The sequence below is a fragment of the Bos indicus x Bos taurus genome, chromosome 6 (assembly GCF_003369695.1).
Source record: "Bos indicus x Bos taurus breed Angus x Brahman F1 hybrid chromosome 6, Bos_hybrid_MaternalHap_v2.0, whole genome shotgun sequence".
NCBI classification, from domain to species: Eukaryota; Metazoa; Chordata; class Mammalia; order Artiodactyla; family Bovidae; genus Bos; species Bos indicus x Bos taurus.
Window position 1 is genome coordinate 36,041,854 of NC_040081.1, and position 18,939 is coordinate 36,060,792.

Below are 18,939 nucleotides of genomic sequence, written 5' to 3' on the forward strand. Positions count from 1 at the left end.
TTAAAAGATGATGATCTTAAAAAAGAATGATGATTAATTAACTGTGAGATGAACCTGAAAAAAACTCATTATTTAGGTGATTGAATGGTAGGCATGATGGGAAAAGAAATGAGATGCAGAGGTAAAGGTTATGGAGCAAGTAAAAGAAATCTGACTTATTCTTAGCATTATTGTCAACTATCATCTTCCTGTTACATATTTTTGTTCTATCTTAATCTAGAGATAGAATCATCTAATGGAAAATTTACTAAACTTAATGGCTATTCAGAAGTGAATTCCTGTATTATTTTTTAAAACAACAAGATTATTCTTTTCATGTATTCTGTTCAGTTCAGTTGCTCAGTCATGTCCGACTCTTTGCAACCCCATGAACTGCAGCACACCAGGCCTCCCTGTCCATCACCAACTCCCTGAATCCACCCAAACCCATGTCCATCAAGTCGGTGATGCCATCCAACCATCTCATCCTATTGTCCCCTTCTTTTCCTCCCCTCAATCTTTCCCAGCATCAGGGTCTTTTAAAATGAGTCAGCCCTTTGCATCAGGTGGCCAAAGTATTGGAGTTTCAGCTTCAACATCAGTCCTTCCAATGAACACCCAGGACTGATCTCCTTTAGCATGGACTGGTTGGATCTCCTTGCAGTCCAAGGGACTCTCAAGAGTTTTCTCCAACACCATAGTTCAAAAGCATCAATTCTTCGGCGCTCAGCTTTCTTGATAGTCCAACTCTCACATCCATACATGACCACTGGAAAAACCATAGCCTTGACTAGACGGACCTTTGTTGGCAAAGTAATGTCTCTGCTTTTTAATATGCTGTCTAGGTTGGTCATAACTTTCCTTCCAAGGAGTAAGCATCTTTTAATTTCATGGCTGCAGTCACCATCTGCAGTGATTTTGGAGCCCAGAAAAATTAAGTCTAACACTGTTTCCACTGTTTCCCCATCTATCTGCCATGAAGTGATGGGACCAGATGCCATGATCTTCGTTTTCTGAATGTTGAGCTTTAAGCCAACTTTTTCACTCTCCTTTTTCATCAAGAGGCTCTTGAGTTCCTCTTCACTTTCTGCCATAAGGGTGGTGTCATCTGCACATCTGAGATTATTGATATTTTTCCCGGCAATCTTGATTCCAGCTTGTGCTTCCTCCAGCCCATTATTTCTCATGATGTACTCTGCATACAAGTTAAATAAGCAGGGTGACAATATACAGCTTTGACTTACTCCTTTTCCCATTTGGAACCAGTCTGTTGTTCTGTGTCCAGTTCTAACTGTTGCTTCCTGACCTGCATACAGGTATTATGTAGAAATAAATAGCAAATCTATCCAACCCCAAGTAAGCTGCCACCCGTAATCTCTGCTCTTATTTTTGCATGTACTATATTGACGTGAACCAGGGACTTAGAAGCTTAATTATTTTGTAAACAGATACTCCGATATTTTTTCTCAGGATATTGATATTGTCACTATTCAGTAGCAGTTTGCTAAACAATATGAAGGAATTTGTTTTATGATAAAATATTTATAGACTCAAAACCCATTTGTTAAATACTTGGAGAAAGTTGGAAACTCAAAGTTTGGTGTTGATGTCTTGGAAAATTACTCTTTAGCTCTCCAAATGAGAGGTGAGCTGTCTGTGAATATGTAAGTGACATGATATATCATCTTAGAATATGTATGTCCTATAGGTGCCATCGGAGAAGGCAATGGCACCCCACTCCAGTACTCTTGCCTGGAAAATCCCTTGGACACAGGAACCTGGTGGGCTGCAGTCCGTGGGGTCCCTAAGAGTCGGACACGACTGAGTGACTTCACTTTCACTTTTCAGTTTCATGCATTGGAGAAGGAAATGGCAACCCACTCCAGTGTTCTTGCCTGGAGAATCCCAGGGACCGGGGAGCCTGGTGGGCTGCAGTCTATGGGGTTGCACAGAGTCGGACACGACTGAAGCGACTTAGCAGCAGCAGCAGCAGCATAGGTGCCATACTGATTCTGTCACTGTCTTATGTTACTTCACTGTTGTATGTGATGAATAAAAGAAATGTTTTGGCTTCTCACTACAATCTCAGTAGCTTCTGGTGTGAACAACTCAATCCAGAAATGATTTTCACTATATTGTAATTTCTGTTTAGGGTAGTATTCTTCAGTCTCTAATGTTTCTTTCATACTTCTTTTATAGGAGGCCAATTGTAAGAACATCCTTCTAACAAAAGATTTTGAAAGAGACACACTAAAGCCATCTCCAAAAACCAAGGTAGGCTATCTCTGCTTTTTAGGCAGAAACATTTAGGAAGACTCTTTCTGTTCTTGTGTTCCCATGTTCTGTTCCTTGCATTTCCCTCAGCACCACCACCCCACCTTCTTTGGACCTAGTGGCCTTAAATATAACATATACTTTATATGTTATATTTACTGTGTAATCCAGGATTATCGTCATCCAAAAATGCTCAACACACTTATTATTTAACAGTGATATTTGTATTTTTGTATTGCCCACTATTTTTTTGTATTTTACATTGATGTATAGTTGATTTACAATGTTGTGTTAGTTTCAAATGTGCAGCAGAGTGATTCCGTTGTACCTATACTTACATCTATTACTTTTCAGATTCTTTTCCCATGTAGATTATTACACAGTACTGAGTAGAGTTCCCTGTGCTGTACAGTAGGTCCTTGTTGATTATCTATTGTATATATAGTAGAGTTTATATGTTAACCCCAGCCTCCTTATCCTCACCCCTACCTTTCCCCTTTGGTAGCCATAATTTGTTTTCTAAGTCTGTGAGTCTGTTTGTGTTTTTTAAATAAATTCATTTGTGTCATTTTTTAGATACCACACATGAGTGATATATATTATTTGCCTTTCTCTTATATGACTTACTTGACTTAGTATGATAAGCTCCAAATCCATCCATGTGCTGCAAATGGCAATATTTCATTCTTTTTTATGACTAATATTCCGCTGTGTGTGTGTGTGTGTATACGTATACACACCACATCTTCTTTATTCATTCCCCTGTCAATGGACATTTAGGCTGCTTCTGTGTCTTGGCTGTTGTAAATTGGGGTGCATGTATGTTTTTGAATTATGATTTTCTCCAGACATATGCCCAGGAATGGGATTGCTGATCATGTAATAGCTCTATTTTTACTTTTTTGAGGAACCTCCATACTGATTTCTATAATGTCTGTACCAGTTTACATTCCTACCAACAGTGTAGAAGGGTTCCCTTTCCTCCACACCCTCTCCAGCATGTATTGTTTTAAGACTTTTTGATATGAACTATCATACATATGACTGAATAAAGGGTATAATGTGTAAAATTTTGTTTTCCTTATTAAGACAATTTCCAAAATGCACATATTTGTATTGCTACTGAGAAGAAAAACTCACTTAACTGAAAATATTTATTTGATACACCCGGAAGAGTGATTGCATTAACTTTAGAGCCCCTTTCCAAATCTTAAATCTTTTAAGTAGAACTTCTACTATACACTGGGCTTCCCTGGTGGCTCAGAGGGTAAAGCATCTGCCTGCAATGTGGGAGACCCAGGTTTGATCCCTGGGTTGGGAAGATCCCCTGGAGAAGGAAATGGCAACCCACTCCAGTATTCTTGCCTGGAGAATCCCATGGACAGAGCAGCCTGGTAGGCTACAGTCTACGGGCTCACAAAGAGTCAGACACGACTGAGCGACTTCACTCACTCACTCTCCTATATACTAGGTGTATATGATATTCCTAACTGGCCACTCGATATTTAAAATTTTATTTATTTTTGACTATTTTGGATCTTCTTAGCTGTGCACAGGCTTTCTCTAGTTGTGGTGAGCGGAGTCTGCTCTCTGGTTGTGGTCCACGGGCTTCTCACTGCAGTGGCTTGTTTCAGAGCCCGGGCTGTAGAGCACACGGGCCTCAGTAGTCGTGCAAGGTTCAGCAGCTGTGGTGCACAGGCTTAGTTACCCTGAGGCACATGGAATCTTCCCAGACTAAGGATCAAACCTGTGTCCCCGCATCGGCAGGAGAATTCTTAACCACCAAGGAAGTCCTGTGATATTTATAGAGATACTTTTTGTTTTTCTCCAATTCTAAGACAAAATTTTCTCCAAATTTTCTTGAGTACATTGTGGGCAAAATTTTAAAGGATTCTTGTCTTTAGTTTTAATTGCACATTATTATAAAAATGATTTTGGCTTTATTTTTAAAGGCAAATCAAGTTAAGTGTGAGTCATTACTTAGTATCTTACAGTTAGAGGCTACAGTTATTTTTTTTTTTAATTTTTTTAAAATCTTTTTTATGAAACTTTTTCCACCTTTTTTTTCTGGAAAAATTGTTTTAACTACTATGCTTTTCTTTCCAGATCAGACTATTTTTTTAATCTTTTTCATGTATTTTCTATACAAATTTACATAACTTCAGTTCTCTAGAAGAAATCTTGTTTACTGTTAAAAATTCAGTGTCAAAAATATGCTCACCAAAACAAATGCATTGAAAAATACAGGATTTGAGAAACATTTTTAGGTAACATTTGCTCCTTATTTTCATTTTTATTGATATTCCTACTTTTAGGTGAAGAGACTTTAGATGAATCACTTTCTAAATATAAGATAATCTTGAAACCTGTCATAAAAATTGTTTGAAGGGATACTTTTATTCTTATGAAATTAATCCAATTTGGAATATTTCAGGCATATAGAGAATCAATAATTAATGTGCATTGATTACGCTCTGTGAGTCTCAGTGTATTGTTTTTGACCAAGCTAATTAAATAGAGAAATTGCTTCATTATTTAATCTGCAGTTTGTGACTTTAGCTTTTTTGTGGTCTTACATGAGCAAGTTTAAATTTACATGAGCACGCTAATCTTTGCTTAGCTTTGCTTACTTTAGAAGTGATTAAAATCCTTGTAGTTTCAAATCCCCAGAAATGAGGCAGAGCATGTGAGCTACACAAGATTATAAGGCACTAACTCCTTCACCCAGATTGTATTAAAGATCTTTTTTCCAGAAGTTGATCTTTGAAAGCTGAAGCTGAAAACACCTTCAAAATATAGTTGATATAAAAAACAAAATGTGGATGGTGTGTCCTTTCTAGAATGACTTAGGGAACTGTGAGAATGATGTGTGTCCTTGGTACTAATGTTACTTCATTTGGCCTCCATAGCAGTCTTTCTCAGACATCTCTAGTTACAGCTGTATGTGCCTTGGACAGCTAAATATTTCTGATCCCTATATGGCTAGAGATGTAAAATGGTAATCCAGAAATGGCATGTGTCCCATTGGCTCTGGAGATGTCTCTCTAGTCTAAGCCATCTGTCCCCATCTGTGTTCCCTCTGCTAGCTGTTGTCTCTGCTCTTAGGCAATGGGGAGGATTGTATTTCTCTCCCTTACATAGGAAAACCTCTTCCTGACCTGACTCTGCTGGAAAAAATAAATGATACCTTCATTACAGAGTGCCGTGATACTTCCTGGATGAGCAATGATCACCAGCCCTGTTAGTTCAAGGACATGCTCATATAACCATTTCATGCCCCATACTGGATAGACTGCATATGCAAACAAGTAACTGGTATAGATGATATAGAGGGGAGCATTAAACAGATTTTTAAAGAGGTGTAAAACATAGACATAGCTTCTTGTAACCTAGTATGATCATGATTTGAGGAGAAGAGACAAAATCTTCTTCTGCCTAATACAAATGCCAGTGGCTCTAAATAAGCCTCATAGCTCATATTCATTGGTCAAGTATAAACCCTGAAGAGGATCCAGGAATTGAGGGGAAAAAAACTCTCTTTCTTCTCTCTCCCCTTGGTGTATGACCTAGACTTCCCACTGAACTTGCTATGTTCTTGTTGACCTTGGTTAAAAAAAAGTTCAGGCCATTGTATAAGAAGGACTGTCCAATTAATTCAGTGCTGGGTGAAGGTATAAAATACAAGATAATCTATTTCCTTTCTGATTCCCTGATAGCTCAGTTGGTAAAATTAAAATTACAAGCACATAATTGTTTTAGTCACTAAATTCTCCTAGTACTTTTATAGATGTTTCTTTTAGTAAACCAAGTCATATTAACTATAGAATGTGTGATAAAAATAGTGCAATTATCAAGTTATGTAGTAGAAGCAACTGTTAAATTATTTCTATTTTCAGAGGTTAATGATTTCAGGGATTATGCATCATTTATGAAGGAGATTTTATTCAAAATGAAACCAGTTGTCACATTCGTAGTTTCTTAAATGATTTTTAAAATGCCTATGCCTATTAGCAAAGTAAACTAGAAACTTAGAATAATGTAGAATTTTGAGAAATTTTAGTGACAGTATAATTAAATTTACAAATTAAGTCATTTAATAAACATTTAATTTGACCAAGATTAAAGTTATTTTAAAGTCATTGTTAATGGATGTGAATGTATTTTGTGGTTGCTTTAATTTATAAAACATTCTAATTAGTATTCTGCTTTTCCACTGAACGTTGTTTCAGTTTGTGTTTCCATGTATCAGCTTAGCTTGTGTGCTTATCTAATAAAAGTAATAGCAGTAGTAGCAGTAATAGTGATGATTGCTAATACTGATCAAGTGCCAGACACTATACTTAATATATATATATTATCTGATCATAACATTTCATATGTTGTCATACCATATTCAGCTATTTTGAAATTTTGAAACTGCTTCTAATTATCATTAATATAAAAAGCCTTACTTGATAAGTGTTAACCAAAGAGTAATTTTTAAACACTTTTATTTTCTTAGGTTTTATGACGTATAATAAATTAAAAGATACAAATTGTTTTATGATTAATATACTCTAACATACCATCTCTCCGCCCTGTTTTGAAATTGTTTACAATTTAAATACATGTTGTTATAGATTAACTGAATGCCTGTATGTGTATGTATATATATATATATATATGTATGTATGTATGTATGTATAATAGATATCATAATTTTGTAGGTTTTATAATTGTATATTAAAATGTACAGTCTATCACCTTCTGCAGTTTTCTTTTTCCTGTTCAATAAACTGTGTCCTATCAATATTCACTTTCAGTAAGAATATATAATGCAGTTTACTTAGATGTTCTAGATTTTTCTGTTTAGTTTATCTCCAATATTTAGATGACTTTCAGTATTTTGTTATTACAGATCCATTTTAAGTGAGTAATTTTAACATGATACCTTTTGCACTATAGAAATAGGATCATATGTACATACATCTTTGTCCAGGTATTACAAATACTCTTAAAATGGGCCAGTTTCCATGTTCAGCGGCTGTGTGTGACTGTTTCCATTTTTTAGTTCAGTTCATTCGCTCAGGCATGTCTGATTCTTTGCGACCCCATGAATCGCAGCATGCCAGGCCTCCCTGTCCATCACCATCTCCCGAAGTTCACTCAAACTCACGTCCATTGAGTCCGTGATGCCATCCAGCCATCTCATCCTCTGTCGTCCCCTTCTCCTCTTGCCCCCAATCCCTCACAGCATCAGAGTCTTCTCCAACGAGTCAACTCTTGAGGTGGCCAAAGTACTGGAGTTTCAGCTTTAGCATCATTCCTTCCAAAAAAATCCCAGGGCTGATCTCCTTTAGGATGGACTGGTTGGATCTCCTTGCAGTCCAAGGGACTCTCAAGAGTCTTCTCCAACACCACAGTTCAAAAGCATCAATTCTTCGGCACTCAGCTTTCTTCACAGTCCAACTCTCACATCCATACATGACCAATGACAAAACCATAGCCTTGACTAGACGGACCTTTGTTAACAAAGTAATGTCTCTGCTTTTCAATATGCTATCTAGGTTGGTCATAACTTTCCTTCCAAGGAGTAAGCATCTTTTAATTTCATGGCTGCAGTCACCATCTGCAGTGATTTTGGAGCCCAAAAAAATAAAGTCTGAGACTGTTTCCACTGTTTCCCCATCTATTTCCCATGAAGTGATGGGACCAGATGCCATGATCTTCGTTTTCTGAATGTTGAGCTTTAAACCAACTTTTTCACTCTCCTCTTTTACTCTTATCAAGAGGCTTTTTAGTTCCTCTTCACTTTCTGCCATAAGGGTGGTGTCATCTGCACATCTGAGGTTATTGATATTTCTCCCTGCAATCTTGATTCCAGCTTGTGCTTCTTCCAGTCCAGTGTTTCTCATGATGTACTCTGCATCATGAATATTAAATTTTAGCAAATGTTCCTTCACGTCTGTTATGATCATTGCCTGGTTTTTCTCCCATATTCGTTTATTGTAGAGAGTTATATTCATAGATTTTCTAATCTTAAAGCAACAGTGCCTCACTGGAATAAACCAATTCTGAACCTTACCTTGATACATGTTTTTAAATACCTTGAAGGTTTTGGATAACTGATATTTTACTTAGTATTTTTGCATCTAAGTTAATAAAATGTTTTGTTAATCAATTTTTGGTATGAAGGTTGTGCTAGCCTAATAAAATGGACTGAGGAGAATCTTTTCTACTCTGTGAAACAATTTAAGATGAGGGTTATCAGTGCCTTCATTATTTGATAGAATATCTATAAACGTGTCTGGGTCTAATGAGGTTTACTGATTTATGTGTTTTTAATTTTGTTTTGCTTTTTAAATTTGTTTGGCAAGTTGTTTTTTAGCTGCTTATTCAATTTATTTTGGGCTTGTAGTCCTGTTCATGTTTTTATTCTTAATTATTAGTTTTTTATTAAAATATAGTTGATTTCTAATAATATATTACTCCAGGTATATAGTATAGTAATTCAAAAGTTGTGTAGATTGTATTCCATCCATAAAGTTATCATAAAATGTTGGCTATATTCCTTGTGCTGAAGAATATGTCCTTGTAGTATATTTATTTTATATGTAGTAGTTTGTCCCTCTTAGGTTGTTTCCATGTCTTGGCTATTGTGAATAATGCTGCTATGAACATTAATGTGCATGTATCTTTTCAAATTAGTGTTTTTATTTTCTTAGGATATATACCCGGAAGTAGAATTGCTGGATCATATAGTAGTTCTATTTTTAGTTTTTTGATGTTATATTTTCTAGAAAATAGTCTATTTTAATTAATTGGCATACAAATTTTAATCTTTCCTCTTGTTTTTAAAATCTTTATTGTAGTCTTTGTTTTATTGTAGTTATTGTATTTGTTTCCCTGACTCATCAATCTCTGTTATAATTTACGCTATATCTATTATTCTTAAGGTAAATCTTTTTTCTTAATGTTTATCACTTTTTCCTCCACAGACGTATATTTTAAATACGTTTTCTGTGATGTGATACTGAAGCTTAATGACCAGTTCTTTTAAATATATTTGCTTTACTTATTAACAGCCTCTTCTGATGTGTTGAGTGTCTTTATTACATTAGAGAATTCTTTTGGAATCATGTCATTTTCTCCCTTCCTTTTATTTTGGTAATACTTTCACAATGCCAGGACATAGTGAACCCTTAATAAATAATTAAGAACAAATCAATCAATCAATTTTTAAATTTTATATCATATAAAAGCAGTGTCGTTTGTGTGTGTGTGATTATAGAAAATTTGTGCTTGTAAAAATCTAGTAAAATTTAGCACATTTTCCTGTGGAAAGAGTTCAGTAACCACTAAACACAAATATTTCTGGAATTTAAGATTCTGGGCTTTATTTCTTTTCCTGATTTGTTCCTTTAGAGCTTTTCATCTTATAATTTCCCATCAGATTTGTGTGCCCCCATATGCTTGTACATACAGATATATGTTTATTTCACCAGATAGAAAATGTTCTATATTTTTCCATCTTCTCTATATAAGTTCTGGATGATAAAATTCTCTTTGCTTCTTTCATTATCTCGGGAAATCACTTTGCAAACCTATCTCTTCAGTGCTAAGTAGTGTAAAATTTTGAAAAGTGAATACCTTTGTTCATTTATTACTAGTTATATCTACAACTAAATCTTTTATTTTTTGCAAGCATATTCTTTATTTAGTTTCATAAATCACCACTAATCTATTGGAAGAATTCCTGGAATCTCTTTATGATTAATGACATATAGATTCAGTTATTTAGATAATATTCTCCTATGTTTTATGATATTTTTAAACATATATATGCATACATGCTAAGTTGCATACATGTTATCAAGTAAAAAATAATACAGAGTTAAATAGTCATTTTAAAAGATAATATAAATATGGTATATCTGTGTGTACCTGCATAATCTCTTAATCTAATAACTTGGCTAATGTAACCTCTATACTTAGCCTCTTTCCAGATGCTATAACCTGCTGTGACCCCAGGCCAAGGAATGGAGGGACCTCTGTGAAATGTCTCTTGACTAGCACTGCTGTGGCATGCACAGCATAGCTGGCCTGGTCTCACTGGTCCTGAGAACCCAGCTTCCTAAGTCTGGGTCTAGATACTTGCTCGCTAACTTTCTACAACCAAAATGATCTCCTCTTGCATATCTGCTCTGCTTTGAGAAACAGCCTGAAGCCCATGCTCAGTTTGGACATTTCATCTTATCTCTTCTGCACTGTGTGCCTGGGATGCAAAGTTGAAAAGACTCTGTTTCTTACCTGAAGGAACTGGAGCCCAGACATATATACTAGCAACTAAATTAAGACATCACTATGCCGGACCGATTTTCTGATCTCAGATCTACATTTGAGTTCACTGTTGTATTTGGCAAACAACCAAATTGTAACCTGATTGCCATGATTGCTCATTAGCCCTAAAGATCTCACTGACCTTTTTGTTCCAGTTTCCCCTGGTTTGTCCTGTTCAATAAGTATGACCAGTCCGATCACAATCATTAGTGACAACTTTTGTAACAGCCCCATAATATTAATGACTTCATTTATAAAGTTTATTTCTCCCTCCTGTCACAGTCCAATGCAGCCAGAGGAGGATTTATAGGTAGAAAATGCCCAAACAGTGATTCAGGTCTCAGGCTGCTTCCATCTTTCAACTATGTCATCTAAAAAGTGACTTCTAATCTCAGGAGTGGAGAAGGCAATGGCACCCCACTCTAGTACTCTTGCCTGGAAAATCCCATGGACAGAGGAGCCTGGTAGGCTGCAGTCCATGGGGTCACTAAGAGTCGGACACGACTGAGTGACTTCACTTTCACTTTTCATTTTCATGCATTGGAGAAGGAAATGGCAACCCACTCCAGTGTTCTTGCCTGGAGAATCCCAGGGATGGGGGAGCCTGGTGGGCTGTCATCTCTGGGGTCGCACAGAGTCAGACATGACTGAAGCGACTTAGCAGCAATCTCAGAAGTGAAAAAGAAAAAAAAAGTGTGTGCAGAGTTCATAGATACTTAACTGCCTTAGCAACAGAAGCTACTCTTGTCCCTTTTGCTCACATTCCAGAATTCAGTAACATTTGTGGGAGTCTGTCAATGTAGTTTTCCAGTGTGCCCAGGAAAAGGAAGATGAACTAGGAATTGATGAGTACATAACATTGTTCTTGCTACAGCCTGCCCTTCTGTTTGCCAAATACATTTTTTTCCATTTCTCTTACCCTGTAGAAAACACACTCAGTCCTTCTGTATGGATGAAAACCCAAAGAACCAGCCAGTCATTACAACCAACTCAATCTCCAAAATATCTAGGAGACACATCAATGCTCCATCAGGTCTAGACATGGTTCTCCTTATTCTGAGACTCTGTGAAATTAAAAGACAAATTGTCCATCCTCCACACACATCCATCCCATGTACAAACAGTACTGTTTGTACTACACAGTCCCACTCTCACTCCAGGACACACACATACACGTGCACAGAAGTCATGGAGGCACTTTCTGTGAGGAATTGCATTTCCTTTTTCTCTCTGAAAGCTGCCTTCACCTTTTAGAATTTCCTCCTTGGCATTAGTCCCTTGTCAGTGAGTGCAGTGATTATATCTTCCTTAAACTACAGCTTGCCTGCTGTTCGTGGAAGTTTGGTGTCTCAGGAATTGTTTTACGTCTTGCACAGCGAAGACTTCTTTAGTTTGGCCTGATATTGTTTTGTGGTAATGGTAGTGGTTTGTTGATTCTTTTGTGGTGGTGTGAGGCAAGGTTTATAGTAAACTCCTTCCAAATGTAAAAACATGATTAACATCCAATCTGTTTGCTTTCAGTCATTTCCATGAGGCAGTTAAAATCCTCAAAGTATGTTGTTTTCTCCTCTGCCTTCAAAGCTCATTGGAATTCCTCCTTAGGAGAAATTAACCAGAATCCTACTGGCAAGGGATTCTGGGAAATGCAGTTTCCTTTCTTTACACCCCATGCCATACACAGCTGTCTTATAAAATCACATGAAATTATGTTTCAAATAAGTACCATGGACTATCTGCAATTAAATTGATTCCAGTTGACTTTGTGGAAGAAATAGAGGTTAAGTCAAATTTTTGTGTAACAGAAAGAGGGTTTTAGAACGGTAACAAAAAAGGCACATGTATGAACAAAAAGATAATAATTATTAGAGGGTTGGGGATTTGTTTTAGCCATGTTTGATGACAAGAGGAGAGTGAGATGACTTTAAAAATAAACCGATCTTTGGCTGTGGACATTACAGAAGCAACTCTGTCACTCAACAGCAGTGTGTCCTGAGGCACATTACAGAAGATTTTACAACCTCAGTATCCTAACTGATAAAAGATAATAACGTATAATAATCATCTTATAGATGTCACTTTTTGAGTATTTACTGTTTGCTGTTGCTAAGTCACTTTAGTAGTGTCCGACTCCTTGTGACCCCATGGACTGTAGCCTGCCAAGCTTCTCTGTCCATGGTGTTTTCCAGGCAAGAATACTGGAGTGGGTTGCCATTTCCTCCTCTGGGGCATCTTCCCAACCCAGGGATCGAACCAGCGTCTCTTAGTTCTCCTGAATTGGCATGCAGATTCTTTACCACTAGAGCCACCTGGGAACTGTTTGCTAGACACTGTGAAAAATACTTCTGATACTACTTTATTAAACCTTCATGACACTATAAGATAGAAATTACCTTTATCAATCTATATTGCCTAGGTTACACTTCAGTAATAAAGCAATCGCATAATCCTAGTGGCTTACACCTACATTTGTTTCTTGCTCATGCCACCTGTCCAATTTAGATTGACAAGTGGGCTCTGTTTATTCTGGTTGCTTGAGGATCTTTTCTGACAAGAGTTCAGTTCAGTCACTCAGTCTTGTCCTACTCTTTGCGACCCCATGAATCACAGCACGCCAGGCCTCCCTGTCCATCACCAACTCCCAGAGTTCACTCAAACTCATGTCCATTGAGTCGGTAATGCCATCCAGCCATTTCATCCTCTGTTGAACCTTTCTCCTCCTGCCCCCAATCCCTCCCAGCATCAGAGTCTTTTCCAATGAATCAACTCTTCGCATGAGGTGGCCAAAGTACTGGATTTTCAGCTTTAGCATCAGTCCTTCCAAAGAAATCCCAGGGCTGATCTCCTTCAGAATGGACTGGTTGGATCTCCTTGCAGTCCAAGGGACTCTCAAGAGTCTTCTCCAACACCACAGTTCAAAAGCATCAATTCTTCGGTGCTCAGCTTTCTTCACAGTCCAACTCTCACATCCATACATGACCACTGGAAAAACCATAGCCTTGACTAGATGGACTTTTGTTGGCAAAGCAATGTCTCTGCTTTTCAATATGCTATCTAGGTTGATCATAACTTTCTTTCCAAGGAGTAAGCATCTTTTAATTTCATGGCTGCAGTCACCATCTGCAGTGATTTTGGAGCCCCGAAAAATAAAGTCTGACACTGTTTCCACTGTTTCCCCATCTATCTGCCATGAAGTGATGGGACCAGATGCCATGATCTTCGTTTTCTGAATCTTGAGCTTTAAGCCAACTTTTTCACTCTCCTCTTTCACTTTCATTAAGAGGCTTTTTAGTTCCTCTTCACTTTCTTCCATAAGGGTGGTATCATCTGCATATCTGAGGTTATTGATATTTCTCCCTGCAATCTTGATTCCAGCTTGTGCTTCTTCCAGTCCAGTGTTTCTCATGATGTACTCTGCATAGAAGTTAAATAAGCAGGGTGACAATATACAGCCTTGACATACTCCTTTCCCAATTTGGAACCAGTCTGTTGTTCCATGTCCAGTTCTAAGAGTGAAGTTAAGTCACTCAGTCATGTCCAACTCTTTGCGACCCCATGGACTGTAGCCTACCAGACTCCTCCATCCATGGGATTTTCCAGGCAAGAATACTGGAGTGGGTTGCCATTTCCTTCTCCACCCATCTCAAATGTGGCCATTGTGTTGCCAGAGGAAAAAGAGTTCTGTGGGATCTTGCATTGACAGTTAAATGCCTTGCATGCATGCAGGCTAAGTCACTTTAGTTGTGTCCGACTCTTTGCAACCCCATGGACTGTAGCCTGCCAGTCTCCTCTGTCCTTGACTCAAAAATAATTTCTTCACTTCTGGTCATAACTCATTTAGCCGGAACTAATCATATTGCATCACCCACCCACAATGAAAACAGGAAATACAACTCTATTATTATGTGCTTGGAAGAAACTTTAACAGTACTTACCAATATCTTCATTTTTCTTCTTTCTTTATAGATGAAGGACTTCCCTATAGCTCAGACAGCCAAAAAATCTGCCTGCAATGCAGGATACCTGGGTTCAGTCCCTGGATCAGAAAAAACTTCTGGAGAAGGAAATGGCAGTCCACTCCAGTATTCTTGCCTGGAGAATCCCATGGACAGAGGAGATTGGCAGGCAGTTGGTGGGATGGAAAAGAGTTGGATACGAGTAAGTGACCAACGCTTCTACTGCTAGTTTAATAGTACTTACCAATACCTTCATTTTTCTTCTTCCCTTATACATGAGAAAATGGAAGCTTAAGAGAAGCTAGTTAATTTTCCTAAGGTTATATGGATAATAAGGGCCAGATATATTTGAACCTAGAGATCAAACTCTTTACCCTCATAGCACCTCTCCCATTTCTGTAGTCCTACATGGTGTATTGCATTATTCTGCCTCCATGGCAGAGAAGTTGTGAGAATTAAAGTTCACTAAGTAATTGATGTACTGCCTAGGACATGGAGTGAGCATGCAGGGCCTTTTTTCTTCATTTTTAAAAAATTTATTTAACCATAACTTAGAGTCCTTCTTAGGTGTAAAAGCTCTGAACTGTTTTGTAGTGACTTTATTTTCTCCATGATGACAACAGCCCTTCTCAGTTATCCACATTGGACATGTCTGTGTAAAGGTGTCCTGTTGCACATGACTTCATATTCTCATCAGCCATCCTGAAAACCACTCTATATGTCAACTAAACTTTTAGGATACAGGACTTTCTCAGGCTGTCCTACCAAACTCTCAATGTAATAAGATAATTCTCAATGTAAAGATAGGCTTTAGAGGGGTATCCTAGGAATCCAACAACCTTACCAGTACTGTGGATATTGCTATGGAAAATTACAGGGTAAGTTTCATATTAGGCCACAAAGTTTGGACTTTTTCCTCAATGTGATAAATATTTATTTACTGTTGCACACTATCAGATGTAGCTGTAAAATGTACTTGTTTGTTAAGGCCTCTCATACCCAGAATTTATAGGCATTGAATAACTATAAATGCTAAAGAAGTTTCTTAAAACCATCACTAGATACTACCTCAGTTCTTATAATCCTGTCATTAGCTTTACCTACTTATTATATTGAAAAATCAATATTGAATGTTTGTTTGCTTTGCCTCTTAAAATTTTTATGGAATGAATATTAAATAAGAGAACAAAATTCTATCTGTGGAATATAACTCAACTCCTTTAAACTGATTAATTGAAGCAACTTTACTTCCTATTTTGATATATATGGTACATTGGCAATAAAATGAATTACTCTTCTGCCCACAAAATAAAAAAAATTACTGGTGTAGTGATAGTGATACTAGTATAGAGCTTTCTGTTTCCAAATTAAATAGGTTACTGGTTTCATAAACAATCTTTTTATGGGAATAGAACTTTTCTTAAAAGTTCCACATTGAATCACCTTAAATATATCTCCATCCCACAGTGTGTCAGGAAGTGTTCAAAAAGAAAAAAAAAAAAAATCTACTCAACTAAGTAAACTTAAAATGAGCACCACTATTGAACTCACTGGGAGGGAACATGTTCAGGGAGGGATGCAATTAGGGAGTAAGATTCAAGTGAAAGTAGAGGTGAACTGAAGACCCTGAATAGGAGAAGGTACTCATAAATTTAACCTTATTAAGCCAATAGTGGGGAGCCACTGAAGATTTCTTTTGTTAATTTCATCGTAAAAGGAAAATTACATTGAAAAAGACAGTAAAGGAAAATAGCAAAAATCTAGCTCCTCCCTTTCTACTTCTATTAATATAATCACTATTAGAATTTTAGTAAATAATTTTTGTGTCTTTTCCTACATATATGTGAATGGATTTGAAAAATATATAAGCAATTTTATTTTCTACTATTTTCCCTTAATATATTTTATAAGCATTTTTCTTTGTTAGTACAGACTTCATAATAACAGTGATAATCATTCTCACATTATTTTATTTCAGGTTTTCGGTGATTATAAATACTGTGAGTTAAACACTTTCCAGCATAAAGTTTATTTCTTAGCAAGAATTATGTCTTCAGGATAGATTGCTAAAAGTGGATTTACCAGTTCAAAAGATAAAAATATTTTTATGGCCCTTAAAACCTATTGCTAAGTTAAATTTTTACTAAAGAGTTATAAAAATTTACACAGCTACTGGAAAATATGAGAGTGCCAATTGCATACATCCTCATCAGCATTAGGTATTATGACTTAATTTTTGTTTATGAGCCAAAAGAACTAAAACTAAGACTTTGTTCTAAATTGCTTACTTCATATATTGCTAATGAAATTCCATGTATTTCCGCTTGTGTGCATGCAAAGTGGCTTCAGTCACGTATGACTGTTTGCAATGGTGTGGACCATAGCTTGACAGGTTCCTCTGTCCATGGGATTCTTCAGGCAAGAATACTGGAGTGGATTTCCATGGCCTCCTCCAGTGGATCTTCTTGACCCAGGGATCAAACTTGTGTCTCTTATGTCTGCTGCATTGGCAGACGGGTTCTTTACCACTAGTGCCACCTGGGAAGCCCATATTTCTGTATACAGGCTTACTGTTGTTTACATTTCCTCTTTTGATATCTTTCATTTCAACGTACTTATCCATTTAGCTCTCAGTTGCAATCTTGGTGTCTTTCTTAAGAAGCTATGAGAATTAATTGTATATTAAAAATATTAGCAGTGAAGTTTCCTGATAAAAGAAGTGAGGGTACCAGACATAAGTGTATATTAAGATTAATCTGCATATGGTCTACTGAATAGGTTTTAGAACAGAATCACCAGTGAGAAAAATTCTGTATTACAATATTTTTTAAAATGATGCTGGTCTGACACTAGGCAGAGTTGTTTTTTATTCTCCCATTTCATTCATATTACAGTATGATAATGCTATACTTTTCAAACTATTTTCCCCTTTAAATTTTCATCATTACAGTAAATTTTCATGACATAAATGTTACCTGTTCTTAGGGAAGAAAGAAGCATAGTTTCTTTAGATAGTTTCTTTAGATCACAAGCTCAGGATGGAAGCATAAATTTATACTGCCAAAGTCTCAGTTTAATCTTGAGTTCTGAAAATTGGCATAATCAGAGAGAATGTAAATACATGAATTATGCATATTATTGCAAGTAGTTCTATTTTATCTTGGCCCATAGTGATTTTGCTTACGTATTCTGAATTTTGCTCACCTTCTGAGGTTAGTCCCTTTGGTCATTTCATGCTGAGTCATGTCTATTTTGATTATTGCTTCTCTTTGTCTTATCAGACATTTAGCCTCTATTGTTGTGGTTTGCATCATTTACTTTATTTCTTCAAAATAATAATTGTCTACATTATGACAGACACTGAACTAGAAGATAAGCACTTAGATTTTAACTTGGTAGTGGAGTTTTCAATCCAGTGAGGAACAGAGACTAACTCTCAAATATTTAGTTGCAAATTAAATGAATTGCTAGGAAGGACAGTAGCATGCACTGACAGCCTGTAACAGTGGTGCCTGTTTTAAAGGGATGCATCCAGGGAAGAACTCTTAAGGGAGGTTACATTTCATCTGAGACCAAATAGGAGTGAAAGTAGGTGAGGAAAGAAGGGAGGTTGGGGGTAGAGAATTTTTAAACATTGTAGCAACATGTGGCAAGGGAGGACCTAAGGAGAGACAGTTGAAGCAAGGCTGCTTGCTGGGAGGCTGAAGTCCACTGAGAGCAGCAGAGAGCACCTTCACCTGAGGCTGAAGAAGGGTTTTGTAGGCTGTTGAGAATTGGGGCATTTTGCCAAGACAAAATGAGAAACCATTGGAGTGTGACAGTCACTCAGTCGTGTCTGACCCCATGAACTGTATATGTAGCCTGCCAGGCTCCTCTGTCCACGGAGTTCTCCAAGCAAGAATGCTAGAGTGGATTGCCGTTTCCTATTTCAGGGGATTATCCTGACCCAGGGATTGGACCTGGGGTCTCCCACATTGCAGGCAGATTCTTTACTGTCTGAGTCACAAGAGAAGCTTTAGATAAAGAAAACTGCAACAACATTTATGTTTAGAAAATATAAATCTAGTTCCTATGTGGTGAATAAAGGCAGGAGAGAGCAAAAATGAAAGTAGGAAAATCAGTCGGGCAGCAGTTGCAGTTATTGGAGCAATAATGTATGGAAGCCTGGAATGGATAGAGATGAGGAAGGCAGACTTAGTTGGGATCTTTATTAATGACCTCACTAGAACTGGGTGATGGATTTGGTGTGAGAGGTGAAGGAAAGGCAATTGGCAAAGATGGCTCTCAGGTCTGGGGAACCAGCTGGCTGGAGACCATGTACCTGATGGTTTGAACCCCAGATCTGCTGCATGCTCTGCAAGCTTTCTGCTTTAGCATCTCCAGCTTCCAAATAGATTGTGGTTGGATATAGGTT

At 37.1% G+C, this 18,939-nt stretch overlaps 1 protein-coding gene across 5 annotated transcripts in view; it reads left to right on the top strand.

The window, feature by feature from the left end:
• FAM13A (family with sequence similarity 13 member A) overlaps positions 1-18,939 on the top strand; it is a 331,522-nt gene that overhangs the window by 159,838 nt on the left and 152,745 nt on the right. For 4 of the 5 annotated variants that reach the window (XM_027544081.1, XM_027544078.1, XM_027544079.1 and 1 more), the window contains exon 6: positions 2,179-2,253. The exons of the other annotated variant lie outside the window; for it this stretch is intronic. In XM_027544081.1, coding sequence (XP_027399882.1) covers positions 2,179-2,253 — 75 coding nt within the window. The remainder of the gene's footprint in view (positions 1-2,178; positions 2,254-18,939) is intronic. 5 annotated transcript variants of the gene reach the window in all.